At 34.2% G+C, this 19198-nt stretch overlaps 1 protein-coding gene across 1 annotated transcript in view; it reads left to right on the forward strand.

Annotated features, from left to right (window-relative positions):
- The first annotated feature begins 421 nt into the window (after positions 1-421).
- Positions 422-19198, forward strand: part of LOC136037784 (N-alpha-acetyltransferase 35, NatC auxiliary subunit-like) — a 68323-nt gene continuing 49546 nt past the window's right edge. Inside the window, exons 1-4 of the mRNA XM_065720617.1 lie at positions 422-570; positions 12408-12556; positions 15853-16076; positions 18820-19000. Coding sequence (XP_065576689.1) covers positions 468-570; positions 12408-12556; positions 15853-16076; positions 18820-19000 — 657 coding nt within the window. The 5' untranslated portion in view covers positions 422-467. The remainder of the gene's footprint in view (positions 571-12407; positions 12557-15852; positions 16077-18819; positions 19001-19198) is intronic.

A 19198-nucleotide genomic window follows, 5' to 3' on the forward strand; every position in this document is an offset into this window, starting at 1 on the left:
ATTGATCTTCACTTTGAATGTTCTATTATTAAGGAAATCAAAGATTAAATAGATGAACTTGTCTAGAATATCCGTTGTCTTAAAAATCTGACATAGCTTTTTCTCTAATATTTTGTCAAAAGCAGATTCGAAGTCAACAAATGCTGCTACGAGGACCCTCTTTTGACTTTTGGCATTGTTAATAGCCTTCTCCAGCATGAGTATACGATCAATTGTGTTGAAACCTTTCCTAAAACCAAACTACTGTTGCAGAAAGAGGCCATTATGTTCACATTCTATTCAAACCTTTTCTTATTTTAGCCTAATTTTTTAAGGCTTTTGTTTCTTATCTTCAGCCTTACTTTATCTTGCTGACAATGCGATTTAAGATGAAGTTTTCTGCGTCTGTCTTTTTCGGGGAAAATAAGTTTTTTGCCGGGGTAATTTTCTGATTATTTTTTATATTATCATCATCAAATGAAGAAAAGATGGATAGTCCTTCAAATTCTGAAAAAAGGGAATCCTCTGCATTCTGCTCAGGGATATGGAATTGGATAAATGTAACAGAAAAATTCTCAGAAGCGTGTCAAGGTGGGTTAAGATTTACATCAATTTTTTTTAATGCTATGATTAGGCCTATTTCGTCAGATATAACTATGATTTGTAGGCCAAAGAATCATGACTATAATTTGTGTGACATGTATTACTATTTTTTCATTATTATCGTTATAATTTTTTAACACTGACCTGCAGTTTATTTCTCTGGTCTAAGTTGGATCTCTGTTATTTTGCCTAGGCCAAGGCTCTTTACTCACTCTGGCTTGGGGTAAAATTCTAGTTAATTGACTTTAATATATGCTATGCTTTACCCCCACCCTCCAGAGTGCGCAAATATATAGCCCAAATTTGTTTCTAAACTATTACAGATTGGCAATTTCAAATATCTGATCAATGAAAATGGAAATGATTGCAATTCTATAGGCTATGTGTAAATACAAGAATAGGCATATTTGGGCCAGAATAACCCCATAATGGCGAGTTTGCGTTAGTTTTGCAAGATAGAAAAGATGTTCAAAAAGTCAAAATGCATCTATTAACAATAGCTTCATGGCCCAAACAATTTTTCAGTAGTATCAACATTGACCTTTCTTTCTCCCTGTATTTCTGGTCATGAAGCCTTTCAGGGGGAGAGGTATTTGATGTTGGATATTTTTGAGGAAAAGGTCAATAAATTTTATCTTAGACTGCCTTAGTCTGACTCAAAATCCTTGCATCAGTTAGCCTACTTTTGTTAAAGTCAGTATAGAATTTTTTTCATTATCTAGCTTGATAGACTTCAAATACCCCACTTAATACACCTTAAATTGCATTTGCCAACAAGATAAGGTGGGGGTAAGATGACCAGTACTGGGACACTTGTATCACTCTGCCTATTCTAGGACAGAATCTTTTATTGGATTGCAACATGTCCAATACTAGGATAAAAGACTTTAATCTTGGACACCCAAACCAAGTTCCAGTTCCAAAAATTGGACAGACCCAATCATCCAAGATTAAAGTCTTTTGTCCCATTGTTGGACATGTTGCAATCCAATCAAAGCTTCTGTCCCAGAATAGGCAGTGATTTAAGTGTCCCAGTACCAGTTGTGTTACCCTAGATCCTCCTGTAGTTCTCACTGGTGGTGAGTGATGTAATTATGTTGGCTTAGCTTCCCAGTCCAGCCTCCACTCAGCCCTCTCCCAGTCCCTGTCAACTCCACCCTTGAAGGATATACCCCCCTAGTATTCTAGACATAGAATTTGTCTAGGGTAACACCCCCAGTACTCTGACAGTGCCTTGGACAAATATAGGTCTATCCTTGTTGAAGAATATCTTTCCTGTATATAAACAGCAGGCTCCTAATCTTAGACATTATGTATATGGGTTTATATATTTGTGATTAACTGATATTGAGGACCAAGCTAGGCTAGTTAGGATTAGCTGACTACCATCTTAGGAAACTTCAATATATGTATTTAGATAGTAGTTTCCCCTATAGTCTATTCCATTTAAATGTAATTATTCTGATTCACATCACTTGTCCTAAATTAAATATGTCCAATAGCTGGCACCAAGATTCAGAGTAGAAACACAATGGAAAGGCTGGTTCCTGTACCGAAGACATTACTGTATATGACCCCTAGCATTAAAAGACAAAGAAATTGCAAATTGCACCACTGGAAAAAAAGAGATAAGCCTGGTCACTATGAAAAGTACGTTCAAGCTCAGAACAGACTACAAAACTTAACTAAACAACTATACCAAAATTTTGAGCTTGGACTTGCCAATGAATGCAAGAGTAGCCCAAAAAAGTTTTGGAATTACGTCTCTAGTAAAGACCACGCTAGGCACTGTGTTAAACACCTCATTACTGATGATGGAGGAGGAGTGACTGACACCCAGAAACTAGCAAACTTACTAAACAACCAGTTTGCTTCTGTCTTCACAACAGAACCAGATAGTGAGTCTCCACCCCCTCCTAAATACATCATACCATCTCCCATGAGTACAGTTGTTATCACTGTACCTATGGTGGAAAAGAGGCTAAAAAACCTTGATGCCAACAAATCAGCTGGCCCTGACGGAATCCACCCGAGGTTGCTCAAAGAAACAGCCACCAAGATTTCCTCCACTTTGTGCCATTTATTTCAGTTTTCTCTGAATTGCAGAGCTGTTCCCTCACAATGGAAGACTGCTTATGTTACACCCATATTCAAAAAGGGTGACTGGTCTAAAGCTGAAAATTACAGACCTATAAGCCTTACGTCTGCTGTCACTAAGGTTTTAGAGAAAATTGTCAATGACGCAGTTCTCAAGCACCTAGTTTCCAACAGCATTATCTTGGACAAACAACATGGTTTTCTTCCCAGGAAGTCAGTCAAAACCAACCTACTCGAAACTTATGAGCTAATTACTCAGCTTCTTGACAGAGGATTTCCTGTCAACCTAATTCTACTAGACATTGCCAAAGCCTTTGACAAAGTCCCCCATAGTTGTTTGCACTCCAAACTTACAGCCGTGGGCATTGATAAAAAACTAGTCGACTGGCTAATGGACTTCCTTGGTGGCAGAAATAAAATAAATGGCTTCTGTCCTTCAACATCTCAAAGTGCATCACTCTTCATTTCGGCCATGGTAATCTGCAGCACCAGTACACTATATACAACATCAAAACGTCATTGACAGTCTTGATTCCTACTTCTAGTAGTGGTAGAGACCTGGGAGTCCTGTTGGATGACAGCTTAAAATTCCACAAGCACACCGCCCAAGTAGTTTTGAAAGCAAATGCAAATTTGGGACTCCTGGAAAGAACCATCAGTAGTCGATCCTCCACAGTTTTTCTGAAATTATATAAAGCTCTGGTCAGGCCAATCCTAGATTTCGGAACATGTCTTGCTGGTCCTTTTTACAAGAGTGACATCCAGCTTGTTGAGGGAGTCCAGAGGAGAGCCACCAAATGCATCAACAGTTTACACAGTCAGCCCTACTGCAGAAGATTACAATCTGTTAACCTCTCAACACTTGTTTTTCAGCATAGGCGTAACAACATGCTGCTCACCTACGGGTACCTACAGCAAGGGGATCAGAAGCTGTTCACTTTCTCTCCCCACCAAAAGCAAACACGAGGACTTTCCAAAAAGCTGTTCAAATCCAGCGTTAACACCAAAGTCCAACTAGATTTTTTCAGCCAGTGAGTGGTGAACAATTGGAACCAACTAAGCCAAGAGACAGTCTCGGCAACCTCGCCCAAGGAATTCAAAAAGAGGCTCGACAAGGAATGGGAGGCCAAACCATGGAGATTCCAGTGGGAAAACCCCTCCCAGCCCTCACTACCATAACAGTTGTGGAACACAATAGAGAGTTAGCTTGGAGGATGATGCAGCTTGTCATACCCAACCATCTCACACACTCTATCCAAAGTTGCTGTTGTGCAGTGGTGCCAACTCTAAATTGCTGGAGAATGGTCCTTGAACCATACCTACCATGTGATCACTGTTACCGAGTGGGCTTAAATTGCATCTCTCCAGCACTCTCTAGTCCCTATGGTTTGCCACTTGACCTTAGCACAGCAACCAGATCTATCGCCATCATCAATTACAGAGCATCACAGTTCTTGCAACTAATTCGCTCCGAAGTGCGAATTAAGGTAATATTGGGCATATATATGATTTGAATAGCCTACTTTGCTCTAACTAAGATTTTGTGTCCAAGATTAGACAACATTTTCCAAGATTAAGAGTCCACTGTTATACATTGTGAATATTTGAAATTATGAATGTTGTAGCCTATATTTTGGAAGGCTGGTTCAAGTAGAGAGGATTTGAAGGCTTATTTGGATTGGAGGGGAAATGAATTTTTGATTGGGGAGAAAAGAAAGGGTAAAATTCTAGTTACTTGACTTCTTGCTATCTCTGTAAATACCTCCACTCCTTCTCCCTCTAGAGGGCCCTGAAATTTGCCTACATGACAGGTCCATATCTATTGGACAAAATGACATTTCACCTTAATTTTCAGTTACTAGTTGCTTCTGTCTGCCTTTACTTCTGAAAATATAATTCCTGTTATTTGAGTAGAGTTTTGAGCCATATCAATGTTTTTTTTGTTCAAAATTCAGGAAATGTATTTGCATATCTTTAAAACCATATAAAATGGGATTGAGCAAAGTTATAAAGTTGAAAACAATTTTGTTATACTTCAATTAAGCATAAGATTTATCTTGCAAGGTTTCAGTTTTGTGATACACATATTTTTAAAGGTCATCAAAGGTCAGGGCCCTCTAGAGGGAGAAGCAGTGGAGGTAGGTACTTGAAAATACCTTCCCAGGACATACTGTAGCCTGTAGACCCATCCCTGAAAGTTTCATTTTCCTAACCTAAACCCTTTCCAAGATAGCAAGAAGTCAATTAACTAGAATTTTACCAAAGAAAGTATCAAGGGAGAAAAGGGGAGAAGGTAGAATCTATTGCTTGCCTTATGTGTGGATCTCAGGATGAAGGTTTAATATATTTTTTGTGTGAATGTGTTGAATTGAATGATTGGAGGTGAGAGATGTATGGTAAAAAAAAATTGAATGAGATGTGGATGGTAGATAGAATGAAAGAGACAAATTTCTTGAGTATTAAAAGGATAGCAAAATTTGTAAGGATTGCAGCGGTATGTTTGGAGCATTTTCTTTAAATAGTATTAATTTAATTTAGTTAATTTGTTGTTTGTTTTTTGTTATGTAAATTTCCTATGGCCCATGGGCTTTTTCTGGAATAAATTATTATTATTATTATAGCAAATGTGTGCAAGCTAATCTCAAGCTTTATAATAAAATTTTAAAAATCAATAGTGAAAGAATCCACTCTGTAAATAATCTTGTAGAGATTTTTCAATGTTTTAATTGTTGTAAGTGATCATTAGATATCTGACTATTAAGTGTCTTACCCTAGGCTACTAATCACTAGAGGAATTTTAGGAGAGTAGGCTATTCTAGAGGAATTTATGTTATAAGATAGGAAAAAGAAATATTCTACTATTTGTTCTCTTGTAATAGAATGATCACTGCCATCACAATTTCTCTTCTAATATAATTTTTCTGCAACCATAATCCCCCCCCCCCCTAAGGGTGTTGCACATAGCCCTAGGCTATATAAAATTTTTCGCTTGGCTATATAAATAGCCCCTGTTCCTTTTTCAGGCTATTCTAGATGAATTTATGATATAAGACAGGAAAAAATTACCATTATTTTTTCTCTTCTAATATAATGATCACTGCTATCATAATTTTGCCCCCCCCCCCCTAAGGGTGCTGGATATAGCCCTAGGCTATATGAAAAGTTTTGCTTGGCTATATAAATAAAGCCAAGCTTAATAAAAACATCAGAAATTTTGTGCATAGACTGTGGCTGTATCTGGTCCAACTAGGACTAAATGAGAGCTTTTGATGGGGATTTAAATTGTATGTTTCTGTTCTCCTATTTCATTTCTGTCCTGTAAGTAATTTTAACCAGAGCTCCTGCTCCTTTTTAAGGCTATTCTAGAGAAATTTATGTTTTAAGATAGGAAAAAGAAATAGACCATTATTGGTTCTCTTCCAATATAATCATTGCTGCCATCATAATTTTGCCTCCCCCCCCTTAAGGGTGGTGGATATAGCCCTAGACTATATAAAAAGTTTTGCTTGGCTATATAAGTAAAGTGTAGTTAAAATAAAACATCAGCGATTTTGTACATGGCCTTTGACTGTATCTTGTCCAATTAGGATTATATCAGATATTTTCAACAGGGATTTGAATTGTTTATATTTGTGTTTTTCTGTCTAATTTTTGTTCTATGAGAAACCTTAACCAGATCGCCTATTCCTTTTTGAGGTTATTATAGAAAGATTTATGTTATAAGATAGAGAAAATAATTGTATCATTCCTTATTCTCTTCTAACATAATGATCACTGCCATCATAATCCCCCCCCCCCTAAGGGTGCTGGATATAGTCCCAGGCTATAATTTTTACTTAGCTATATAAATAAAGCCAAGATTAAAAAAACAGAAATTTTGTACATGGCCTATTGCTGTATCTGGTCCAATTAGGAGTGTATCAGATTTTTCAAAGGGCATTTGAATTGTATATTTCTTTTTTTCTTATTTAATTTCTGTCCTATAAGTAATCTTAACCAGAGCTCCAGTTCCCTTTTAAGGCTATTTTAGAAGAATTTGTCTTATAAGATAGGAAAAAGAAATATACCATTATTTGTTCTATTTTAATATAATGATTGTTTTCATCATAGTCCCCCCCCCCCAAGGGTGCCAGATATAGCCCTAGGCTATATAAAAAGTTTTGATTAATAATGTAAATAAAGCCAAGCTAAAAACAAACAAAAACATTGGAAATTTTGTACATGGCCTATTGCTGTATCTGGTCCAATTAGGAGTATATCAGATTTTTCAAAGGGCATTTGAATTGTATATTTCTTTTTTTCTTATTTAATTTCTGTCCTATAAGTAATCTTAACCAGAGTTCCAGTTCCCTTTTAAGGCTATTTCAGAAGAATTTGTCTTATAAGATAGGAAAAAGAAATATACCATTATTTGTTCTATTTTAATATAATGGTTGTTTTCATCATAGTCCCCCCCCCCCCAAGGGTGCCAGATATAGCCCTAGGCTTTATAAAAAGTTTTGATTAACAATGTAAATAAAGCCAAGCTAAAAACAAACAAAAATATTGGAAACTTTGTACATGGCCTTTGGCTGTATCTGGTCCAATTAGGACTATATTGGAGTTTTCAAAAGGGATTTGAATTGTATATATTCTTTTTTCTACCTAATTTCTGTTCTATGAGTAACCTTAACCAGATCTCCTGTTCCTTTTTGAAGCTATTCTAGAAAAAATTATGTTATAAGATAGAAAAAAGAACTGTACCATTCTTTATCCTCTTCTAATATAATGATCCCTGCCATCATAATTTTGCCAACCCCCCCCCCCCAAGGGTGCTGCATATAGCCCTAGGCTATATAAAAAATTTGTTGATTTGATTCTCAAATGGGCTTTATTTTGTGTTATGAGCCTAAAAAAATAATGCTATACACAGTCCTCCCCCCCCCCACCAGGGGGTGAGACACATTGGCATTGATGCATAGAAATAGAAAAAGTATTAAATAGTGTATTTTTCTCTGATTTCTGCATTACGGTGTTGATTTATTAGAGTAAAACTCCAGATTAGAAGCTTATTTTGCTCGTTTTTTCCATAGCGTAGTGATTTATATCTGTAATAGTTTATATTTTTGTTTATGATGTAAATAAAAGTTAAAGTATATGGCTATATTGGAAATTTTTGAGTTAGATGAATGAAGCTTTCAGGAATGGATAAAAAGCACCAATGATAAGCACCATGTCTAATTTAAAGTGTGGTATCCATGCTGAAAATAGTATCCATAAAGGTATCTTTTTGTTTTGACTTGTTGATCCTGAGATTGAAATTTTGTTCTTCAGGGCTTGTGATAGCAATCTTAAAAAAATAAATATCTGTTTTATCTTATGACTTTGTACTATCTTGGTTTGTGACGTTTTATGATTTGTGAAACTCTTCCCTAAATTTGGAACAAAAACCTGGAAGAGGGTCACAGCATCTGTAGAGTACTATTTTATGTTGAAAAAGGTTTTGAAAGTGTATTACATGCAAAGCTAATGGATGAACTCCAACAATGAAATTTGCCAAGGCAAATAATATGGTGAATAGAATCATTCCTCAGAAGTCAAACTCAAAAAGTTAGAGTGGGTGACTGTATTTCCAATCCAGCAAAAGTGACCAATGGGGCTGTACAGGATAGTGTGATTGTTATTCTCCTCTTCATACCTTTCATTACCAAGATTTACAGAAATATCATCAGCACTACCATAAATCTATGCACATGACACAAAACTCTATAAGAAGTTAATATCATCTCAAGATGTTACACCACTACAAAAAGACATTGACACCTTAACTGAGAACCTCCAAAGCCTAGGTCTAAAATTTAATACATCAAAAACCAAGGTCCTGTGGATAAATAGTATCTCAGACCACATTGCTTTTCTATGTACAAAAAAATGGAAGGGAAGAAAAATACTGCTTCTATACCTCAACTACCAATAAATGACAAAGCAGGCTGTATAAAGTAAAGCACAACATGGAGAAACTGTCTTTTCAGAAGTATTTTCACCCTTTAAAAATAAATACAACAAGAGGACATAAGGAAAAATATTCAGACCTGTAGCAATAAATAGATCAAGTGCCAATTTTTGGAGTGGCTGACTGGAACTCACTCCCAGAAATAATTGTGAAATCTGGAACCTTAAATAGTTTCAAAATTGGCCTGGATTGATTTTGGAACAAATATTTTTACATATCAAACAGTTCATGGTAACGAACTGTAGTAAGGAGCGACCCGGCTCAATAGAAACCAAAACTCTAAAAAATGGAATTTTGATAACAATAGCTACATCAAAAGAATCGCATTTTAATGCTGATTTTAAATATATAAGTTTCATCAAGTTTAGTCTTACGCTCCAAAAGTTACGAGCCTGAGAAAATTTGTGTTATTTTAGAAAATAGGGGGAAACACCCCCTAAAAGTTATAGAATCTTAACGAAAATTATACCATCAGATTCAGCGTATCAGAGAACCCTACTGTAGAAGTTTCAAGCTCCTATCTACAAAAATGTGGAATTTTGTATTTTTTGCCAGAAGGCAGATCACAGATGCATGTTTATTTGTTTGTTTTTTTTTTGTTTTTTTGTTTTTTTTCTTTTTCCCAGGGGTGATCGTATCGACCCAGTTTTCCTAGAATGTTGCGAGAGGGCTCATTCTAACGGAAATGAAAAGTTCTAGTGCCCTTTTTAAGTGACCAAAAAAATTGGAGTGCACCTAGGCCCCCTCCCACGCTAATTATTTTCCCAAAGTCAACGGATCAAAATTCTGAGATAGCCATTTTATTCAGCGTAGTCGAAAAACCTTATAACTATGTGTTTGGGGACGACTTACTCCTCCACAGTCCCCGTGGGAGAGGCTACAAGTTACAAACTTTGACCAGTGCTTACATATAGTAATGGTTATTGGGAAGTGTACAGGTGTTTTCAGGATGATTTTTTGGTTGGGGGGAGGGGTTGAAAAGAGGGGGATATACTGGGGGAACTTTCCATCGAGGAATTTGTCATGGGGGAAGAAAATTTCCATGAAGGGAGCGCAGGATTTACTAGCATTATTTTGAAAAAAAAACAATGAAAAAATAAATAGGAAAAAGTTTTTTTCAGCTGGAAGTAAGGAGCAGCATTAAAACTTAAAACGAACAAAAATTATTACCCATATGAGGGGCTCACCTCCTCCTAATACCTTGCTCTTTACGCTAAAGTATTTTTAGTAATGTCAACTATTTATTCTACGGCTTTTGTGATTCAGGGGTCATTCTTAATGAATTGGGCCAAAATTAAAGATTTAGTGTAAAGAGAGAGGTACTGACGAGGGGGCGAACCCTCTCCTATGTGTAATAAAAACATGAGAATAAAAAATTCTTTACGTAAGCTAGTTTATAAGTTACGTATATCTTTTACTAATTAAAAGATTCGTAAAAAATTAAAGTTCTAGTTGCCTTTTTTATTAACCAAAAAATTGGAGGGCAACTAGGCTTCCTCCCCCGCTCTTTTTTTCTCAAAATCATTCGATCAAAATTATGAGAAAGCCATTTAGCCAAAAAAAAATAAAAAAAAAATGCAAATTTCGTTTTAATTATTTCTCTGTGGAGAGCCAAAATCAAAACATGCATTGATTCAAAAACGTTCAGAAATTAAATAAAAAAAACAAGTTTTTTCAACTGAAAGTAAGGAGCGACATTAAAACTTAAAACGAACAGAAATTACTTCGTATATGAAAGGGCCTGCTTCCTCATCAACGCCCCGCTCTTTACGCTAAAGTTTTTTTACTGTTTTAAAAAGAAGAGTTGAAAGAAAGAGTCAAACTTTAGCGTAAAGAGCGGGGCGTTGATGAGGAAGCAGGCCCTTTCATATACGAAGTAATTTCTGTTCGTTTTAAGTTTTAATGTCGCTCCTTACTTTCAGTTGAAAAAACTTGTTTTTTTTATTTAATATGACTCATAGACTAGGGTAAGGAATAATAAGTGTATCCCACCCAGTCCTTGGTTATATTAAAAATTTTGCTATCTTTTTTGCATATTCTGACAACAATTTGAAAAATATCAACTTGGGGAGAATAAAGAACTTCCTTCGCTCGTGTCCAATCATTGAACTTTTCTAATTATTGGTTTTTATAACTTTTGTTTGGTAAGAATCCATATTGGTCAAGATTTATCATATTGCTCTATAATGCATGGCTCAAACTATGATATAGCAATCAATATATTTGGAAAAAAGTCTTGAATGGAAATCAAATATTAGACTAGGCCTGTATTTATCTTTTGCAATATAGGCCTATATTTATGTTTTGCAATCTGATTTCAGTGAAGTTCAAGATGAGACTATTTCATACCTAAGAAAGTAGTTTTGTTAGGTAAATACAACTTTCAGGTATGAATCCTGCTCCTAAAATGTACCCTGGGAAGGTGTTGTTAAGCTCTTACCCATACTCCTTATTTCTAAGTTTTTTTTGTAATCCTGATTTTCTAAAAACTTATCTAAATTTTGGAAAAACAGTTTTCCTTAATTTCGGGATTTTACATCCATTTCTCTTTATCTCTAGATTTGTAAGATATAATTCTTAAAATATATGTTAGTATATATGTATATATGTTATATATGTTATATATATATATAACATATATATATATGTATATATGTATATATGTTAGTATATATGTTAAATATATGTTTTTAATTAAAACATAAAATATATGTTTGCTTAAAATGGCACAATTGCTTTGGGTTATATGAGAACTGCATAAGTCATGGAAGTGCGCGGAAGTAAAAATTTCCTAGGCATTGTTTATGTAGATAATTTGAGCTGTGTGTAAAAATGTCGGCAAAAAGGAATGAATTTTGGAGGTATTTGGGGAGTTTAAGGTGCAAAAATAGGTCTAGAAAATAACTTTAAGAAGACCTAGTTGCTCGGACTAGTAATGAATTAGGGTAAAGAGGAGATGTTAGGTAGCATGAAAATTAATTAAGTGGTTAGCTCAGCTTGTTGGAGTGGCATTATTAGTAAATATGGTAGATAAGAAATATTTTGAAGAAATGGAAGATATATCCACAAACCAAGATTAGAATATTAGAAGCCATAGAAATGACAAAGGTCAAGTAAGGCTATGGAATGTTGGTGCTTTCAAAGGCTGAGTAAGTAAGATTTATTAAGAGATTAATTTATTATTAAGAGATTTATTAAGATTTATTTAATAAATATAATATATCAAGATTTATTTACTGAGTAAGTAAGATCTATTTATTGTATAAGGGTAGTTTTGGTATCTGAGGACCCATTTAACCAACGTTATATCAACTACTAAGCTCTACAAAAAAATTGAGGTGGAATGGGTTTCAGGACATAGAGGTGGAATGGAGATTTTTTTTTTTTTTTTTTATCAATAAAATACACTGTTTGATTCCCTATTAAATCCTCTTTCTAAACACAATAATTGCTAATATCACAATTGCATACCAGTCCTCCCCTCAAAATGCCCAAATATAGATCTAGGCTATATACAAATGTTTTCTGATTATTTTTTTTTTTCGAGTTAGCATTATGAATATAAATAGGTGAACATTGTTGAAAAATTATGCAAGTCAACAAGGCTGCTAAGAACCCACAAGATCTACTCAAGTAGACAAAACTGCACCATCTGGCATCTTCATTAATTGTAAACAAAAAAAATTTAAAATTTATTATACTTAAATGGATGCTCTCTAACTGTATTTTTTTTTAGAACTGGAAATAGGTGAATTAGTTCATGATGGCTCATTTGGATTGTTTGAAGCAATGTCTGCCATTGAGATCATGGATCCCAAAATGGATGCAGGCATGGTGTGTAATACTGGAAAAAATGTGCCATATACTTTCGAAACAGCTGTTGAGGTATCCTTGGTTCTTTTTGTAACATGTATTAAACCATTACGGTGCCCAGGCCTGGTCCTTGAGAGGTCTTAAATAACCTAAAATTATTCTTTATAAGAAAGCCATTCCTTGCTTACAGTCCAGAACCAAACCAAATAAAAAGGTGTATATATATATATATATATATATATATATATATATATATATATATATATATATATATATATATATATATATATATATATATATATATATATATATATATATATATATATAGAATTTAATGTAATGTATTAATATAGTCTGTAATATATTCTATCCTATAGATTCTATTTCGTATATTTTGGCACTCGATTTTACCTTATATCTATTCCACAGTGAAATGTTCAAATGGAAAAAAAAATAACAACAACAACAATAAGTCCTGTGGTGGCGCAGTGGATTTGACCTTAGCTTGGTAATACGGGACCCAGAGATCAAATCACGCTGCAGGAATGCACTGCAGGGCCAACGCAGGGACCTTAGTAGTCAAGAAGCGTTGTTAATTCTTAAATAATAATAAACAACAACAATGAAACAAGTCTAGAAGGAATACAGTAGCTCATAAAAACCGACTCCTTCTTTGATGTCATAATTCTCAGATGGTCTGTTTTTTTTAGTTATCAATATGACTTGGATAATGGGGAGATATGGGCAAGTCACCATTCAACTTTTTTATTACAGGTTGAAATTAATGGATGTTGTTGGAAAATATCTGTTTCATTTTTTTCCCCATCATACAGTTATCGTTTTTGGTTGTATTCAGTGCTTTTTTCTTCCCCATGGCTTTCTGCTATTGTTTTTGGGTCCAAAATGCTCCTCAAACATGTTTCTGTATCAAGTGAAAATTGGATCATAAGTCAACATTTAATTAGGACCTAAAACAGTTTTAAAATTTGAGAAAAATAGGAATTATTCTGTATAAATCTTTTTTTTTTGGGGGGGGGGGGTACTGCTTCTGTTAACGCCTCACTCTTTAGCTAAAGTTGGACTTATTGTCTTAATTTTTCCAGTGGGATTTTTATTGCTATAATTTGAGAATTTCAAGGCTAATTTAATACCATTTACTTAAAGATATTTCCTGTTTAAATGGTTTGAAAGGCAATTGATAAATAAAATCCTTGCAATGACCAACTAGCTATATTTATTACATTGCATGGTAAAATGCTTTCATTTTACCGTGCATAAAAAAGGGCAGAGGTTGAGCGAGGGGGGCTCCTCTCAATCAAATTTGGCATAACTCCTGCAGTTCAAGAATAATATTATTTTTAGTGGCAACAGAGTTAGCTCATCAGTTAAGTACTATTTGCTTGGCAGTTTTGATTAAAATATGCATTACAAAATTTCCTTCTTATTTATATGTTATGTTTATTGTTATGTATGTTACATAGCTATAGCACATCTGTTTTGTAAGCTTAAACGTGCCTTTATTAAACATCACTATCGCTTTCAAGAATTAATTTATAAAAACTATTGCATATTTAACTTGTGTACATGATTGACTCTAGCCTTGCATTGTAGGGCAAGAAATAAGAAACATGTGTCTTGTCCCGAAAATGGGTTTTACTAAACGTACTTAACTTAACGTACGTCAAGTTACTAAACGTTACTAAAGGTTTTTAGTTAGGTTTTACTAAACGTTACTTAACTAAACGTGCCTTTTGAGACATCACTGAATACTTTCAGGAGTGAATTTATAACGAAATATTGCATGCTTAAGTTGCGTACGTCATTGACTCTAGCCCCTGCATGGTAGGGGCTACAAAGAAAGAAACGTCTTGCCACGAAAAATGAGTTTTACAAGTTCAAACGTGCATTTCTCATATATCACTGAACGCTTTCGAGAATTAATTAAAAAAAAACATTGCACATTTAACTTACGTATGTAAGTTATAACTCTGGCTTCTGCATTATAGGGCTACAAATAAAGAAAGAAACGTTTTTCCATGAAAAAATGGGTTTTATAAGCATATACGTACCTTTTTCAGACATCACTGAATGCTTTGAAGAGTTAATTTATTACAAAATATTCCATGTTTAAGTTGCGTACATCATTGATTCTAGCCCCTGCACAGTAGGGGCTACAAAGAAAGAAAGAAATATCTTGCCACGAAAAATGAATTTACAAGCGTAAAAGTGCCTTTCCCAGACATCACTGAACTCTTTCAAGAATTAATTTACAAAATAAAGTATTGTATATTTAACTTGCGTTCGTGATTGACTCTAACCCCTGCATTGTAGGGGTAGAAATAAAGAAAGACGTTTCGCCTCGAAAAATGAGTTTTACAAGCTTAAACATGCCTTTTTGAGACATCACTGAACGCTTTCAAGAGTGAATTTATAACAAAATATTGCACGTTTAAGTTTTGTACGTGATTGACTCTAGCCTCTGCATGGTAGGGGCTACAAAGAAAGAAAAAAAACGTCTTGCCACAAAAAGGAGTTTCGCAAGCATAAACGTGCCTTTCTGAAACATCACTGAGCACTTTCAAGAGCTAATTTCTTCACAAAATTAGTTTACTTGTGTTTTGAAGGTAAGCAGAAAACATACTGATGTTCATGAAAGCTTTAATATCAGTTTGGTATTACATTGGGGAAAAAAAACCTGTTGTAGAGTTGTGCTTTCTTGTGGAATACGCTTAGATAACACAAGGTGTGTGGTAAAATGCTTAAAACGCCAACCAAGGTTTGTCAAAATAGTATGGATGACAGACACAGGAGGTCACAAACTGATTCAACACACAGGAGATCACAACACACATAGGAGATCACAACACACAGACAGGGAGATCACAAGCAAGAATACTTTTGAAGGCTAGCTGCAATATTGTGCATAATATTAGGGCAAGTCCATTGCCCTAGACAGAGTAAGAGGATGTGTGAACTCGAAAGAAAACTAATTTATAGACTCTCAAGTGGTCGTTTCCTGATTAAGGTGCTGTATTCATGTTTTGAGCTTCAGGACCCTTGTCTCAACTGCTTACAGCTGATTGACTGACATGCATGTACTACATTGGTTATGTACTACATTATGTTGGTTTAGTGTTCATCTATATTGGGTATGTTGCTGTTGATATACTATTATTTAAGTCTTAGGTTTAGAATTACCTGTGTCCACACTCACATTTTTGTTCTTGATCTCCCCCCCCCCAGGAAAAAATCTCTAGATACTAAAATTTGATATTACCAGGGGGGATACCTGGATGGCAACACTAAAGTTTTTATACTTAAGTTTTGAGCACTTTATAATCTGGTTGTGACCTTTATTTCTTTTACAGGCAGGAGTACTTCCTCTAGACAATATAGCTTTAGATAATCAAATTGATATAATAGATGCATCCCTGGGCTCATTGGTCTCGTGGTTAGAAGGCAATGGATTAGCTCAAACGTTGTTTACAAATTTGTACCTGCATCAGCCATATTCAATAGTGGATAAATGCCAAAAAGCTGTGTCTTTATGTCTTCTCAAAATTGTTGACTTAGTTCGGGATATAATTGTAAGGTTAGTTATTTAAAGTGACCATTATCTAGTTATAAATCCTTATCTTAATTGATGTAAGCTAGTCAGAGGTATTTTGGGGGGAATTGAGGGGACATTTGTCCCAGGCGCAAAAATTTTAGGGGGTGAAAAATCTCAAGTAAATAACCTAATGGTTGTAATCATTTTGTGATTTTTGAAATTAATCTTATTATAATAAAGTAGGGGGCGCAGTTGGCAGTTAGTAGACTAAAAGCAAATATGAAACCGAAATTTCGTTTTCCCCATATCTTCATCACCATGCCTTGCAAATAAAAGTAAGTAGACCAAATTTAATTAATTTTAGTATTTTATTTTTCAGTGATATTTCGTATTCTAATTTTGTCAACAAATGAAATTTTGTTTGATAAATGAAAATTTTGTTAAAATTTGCAGCAATTTTTTTTTTCAAGATTTTGCCTTGACCACAAAAGAGGGCAGAACCACCACTGAGGCTAGTTGTTTTTTAATTGCCAAATAGACCGTAATAAGAATAATTTATTTTGGTTAATATTGTGAATAAGTGGAATAGCTCTAACAACCCGAAATGTAAAACTTCAATTTTTCACATAGATAATGATAATAAGACAAGCCATATTTCAAACAAAGAATTCACGCATGATCCGTTTTGTGCTCAGAATGGCTATTTGTTCTGAATGATAGAAGAGTCGCGGTCTAATTTTCTTGTGCCTGAGTTAAGACAAAGCAAATTTGTGTTTGTAATTTTTGAGTTTGATTGTGTGTGCTTCTTTGCATTTATAATCTTTATGACCTTTATTACACCTATTAAGATGTGACTTAAGGCTATCCTTAGCACCAATAGGGTGGGAATGGATAAACATTTTATCTGGTAGTTTGGCTCGAACCTCAAAGAACCAAGGGCAGTGAAAATTAAATTTGATTGTTTGAATTGGCTAAGTAAAAACTTTCACAACCATGTACATCTTAAGAAATAATATCCGAAAATTGGTTTTTGACTCCAGGCTGTAAAATAGTTTTTAAATATTTTAAATAAAATGAAATAATTAAAATAAAATTAATTAAAATAATAAAATAAATTACAAGATAATTAAATAAATTAAAATAAAATAATTTCATACTATAAAATAATTTTTTTATCAAAAAAAAAAATCGAACTGTTTTATTTATTTAACTCGTTTCCCCTTCCCCAGACCCAAATATATAACATTTTTGAAGACTTGTTTTTATGATATCCGTCTGAGATATGTATTCGTAGGATAGTAAAATTAACATTTCAGTGAACTTGGGAATTTTAGTGTTAAAGCATAGGACATTGAAAAATGATGTTACTTAAAAAATGATTTTACTTAAAAATGAAGATTACTTGAATCGGTTAAGTGGAAACTGGAATTGATCCGAGAATCGATTTTTTAACGAAAAAAATTCCGTTTACGGTTATGCCATATAGTTAGTAGCAGGTATTACCAAAGCATGTTTTTTAGTGTAAGCTTCTTAAGGTTTAGAATCTTCACTGCAGCAAGACGGGACTTAAGGTTGTCGTTGCCAATAGTAGGCAGACTTAAAGGTTATTAAGGGCTAAGGCCAATAGTAGGCAGACGGGACTTAAGGTTGTCGTTTGTGCCAATAGTGTAGGAATGGGCAAGTGTAAATTGGGTAATAATAGGTGCTAATTTAAAACAAAAGAACTGTTGACGAAATATAGCAAAAAATGAGCTAAAACATATGGTACCTTAAAGCTTAAGAAGCTGTAGATATCTGAAGGTGTAGCTATCTTTGGGAATTAATAGAATGTTGTATTTGAATTTTTAATAACGAAAAGCACGGTCAGATTTGAGTAACTACTTTTAACATGGCAACACTGACCAAAGTGCAATACTGCCCTGGAAGCTTCATATCCTTGGAACAACCAAAAGAAAAATACTGGATAGTTGCAGTTTTCAGGCTTGAACAGCCTTTAGATGGGTTCAGGGAGCAAAGAACGTATTATTTTAATGTCCTTGGTACTCAAATATATAATGTACTTAAATGGTATAATGTACGTAATGGTACTTAAATATATAATGGTACTTAAATATATCATGATAAAAATCATGAAGTTCATATATCCATATGTTACAAGATCCAAACCAAAATTTTATACCAGACCAAGCTTAAACCAAACTTTGAGAAAAAAAAATATCATACCCCAAATTTTTAGTTTGAACTAAGTTTCTTAAAGAATGTTTGACGATTCTGTGTAAAAGCTAACCTCAAGTGAGATCATTGTTTGAGATTTAATGAAGTAAAACAATGGAGCAAAGCTGCTATATTTTCTCAAGTCTTAGCCCAAACGTTAGCACAGAATACGAATCGTTAATTTCTTGGCAGATTTTGAAGGACTCAGTTTTCTTGTGGGGAAATTTGAGAGAACCCCGAAAAAACCCTGGATATTAGAAGCACTACCAATTTTTGATTAATTTTGACAACTTGACAAATTTTGTCTACTAATTTTTACTATTTGACAATTTTTATTATTTTCCGTTAATGAAAAAAAGGAAACATATTGTGTTTTGGAAAGCAAAAAACAAAACATTGGTTAATAAAAAAGATACAGAAAGCAGATTTAACCAGTCTAAGCTTGACAGAAATTGTAACACAATTTCTAACATGATGCTTCGGATTAGAAATATATAGATTAATCACCTTCGGATTAGAAATAGATAATATAGATTAATCACCTTGAAAAGAATTGTTTGTTCGTTTTCAGGGTAGCTGTTTTTGAAGAAGAAGATTTTCAGCCAATTACTTATGGTTTTAAACTGCCTTATGAGATAACAGATGTCAAAGTCATTGGAATGTTGAAAGAAGTAGAAGAAGAATTTAGTCGCATTACTAGAAGAAGTAAACAAAAGTCTTCAGAGGGTTTTTCTGAGGAATTACAGAAACAGGTTTGTATACGGCAGTATAAAAATTTGTATACTGACACTTATATATCAAACCAGCTATCCCCCTCCCACCCCCAGATACGACCTTGCTATCAGGTCTTTCTTTGGAGGAGGTAGCAGGATTATACTATACCATTCCCGAGAGATCCAGTTACATTAGGTTGGTTTTCGCTTTTTTTGCGAATTACTTCTGTGACTAAT

This window comes from Artemia franciscana, chromosome 17 (assembly GCF_032884065.1).
Source record: "Artemia franciscana chromosome 17, ASM3288406v1, whole genome shotgun sequence".
NCBI classification, from domain to species: Eukaryota; Metazoa; Arthropoda; class Branchiopoda; order Anostraca; family Artemiidae; genus Artemia; species Artemia franciscana.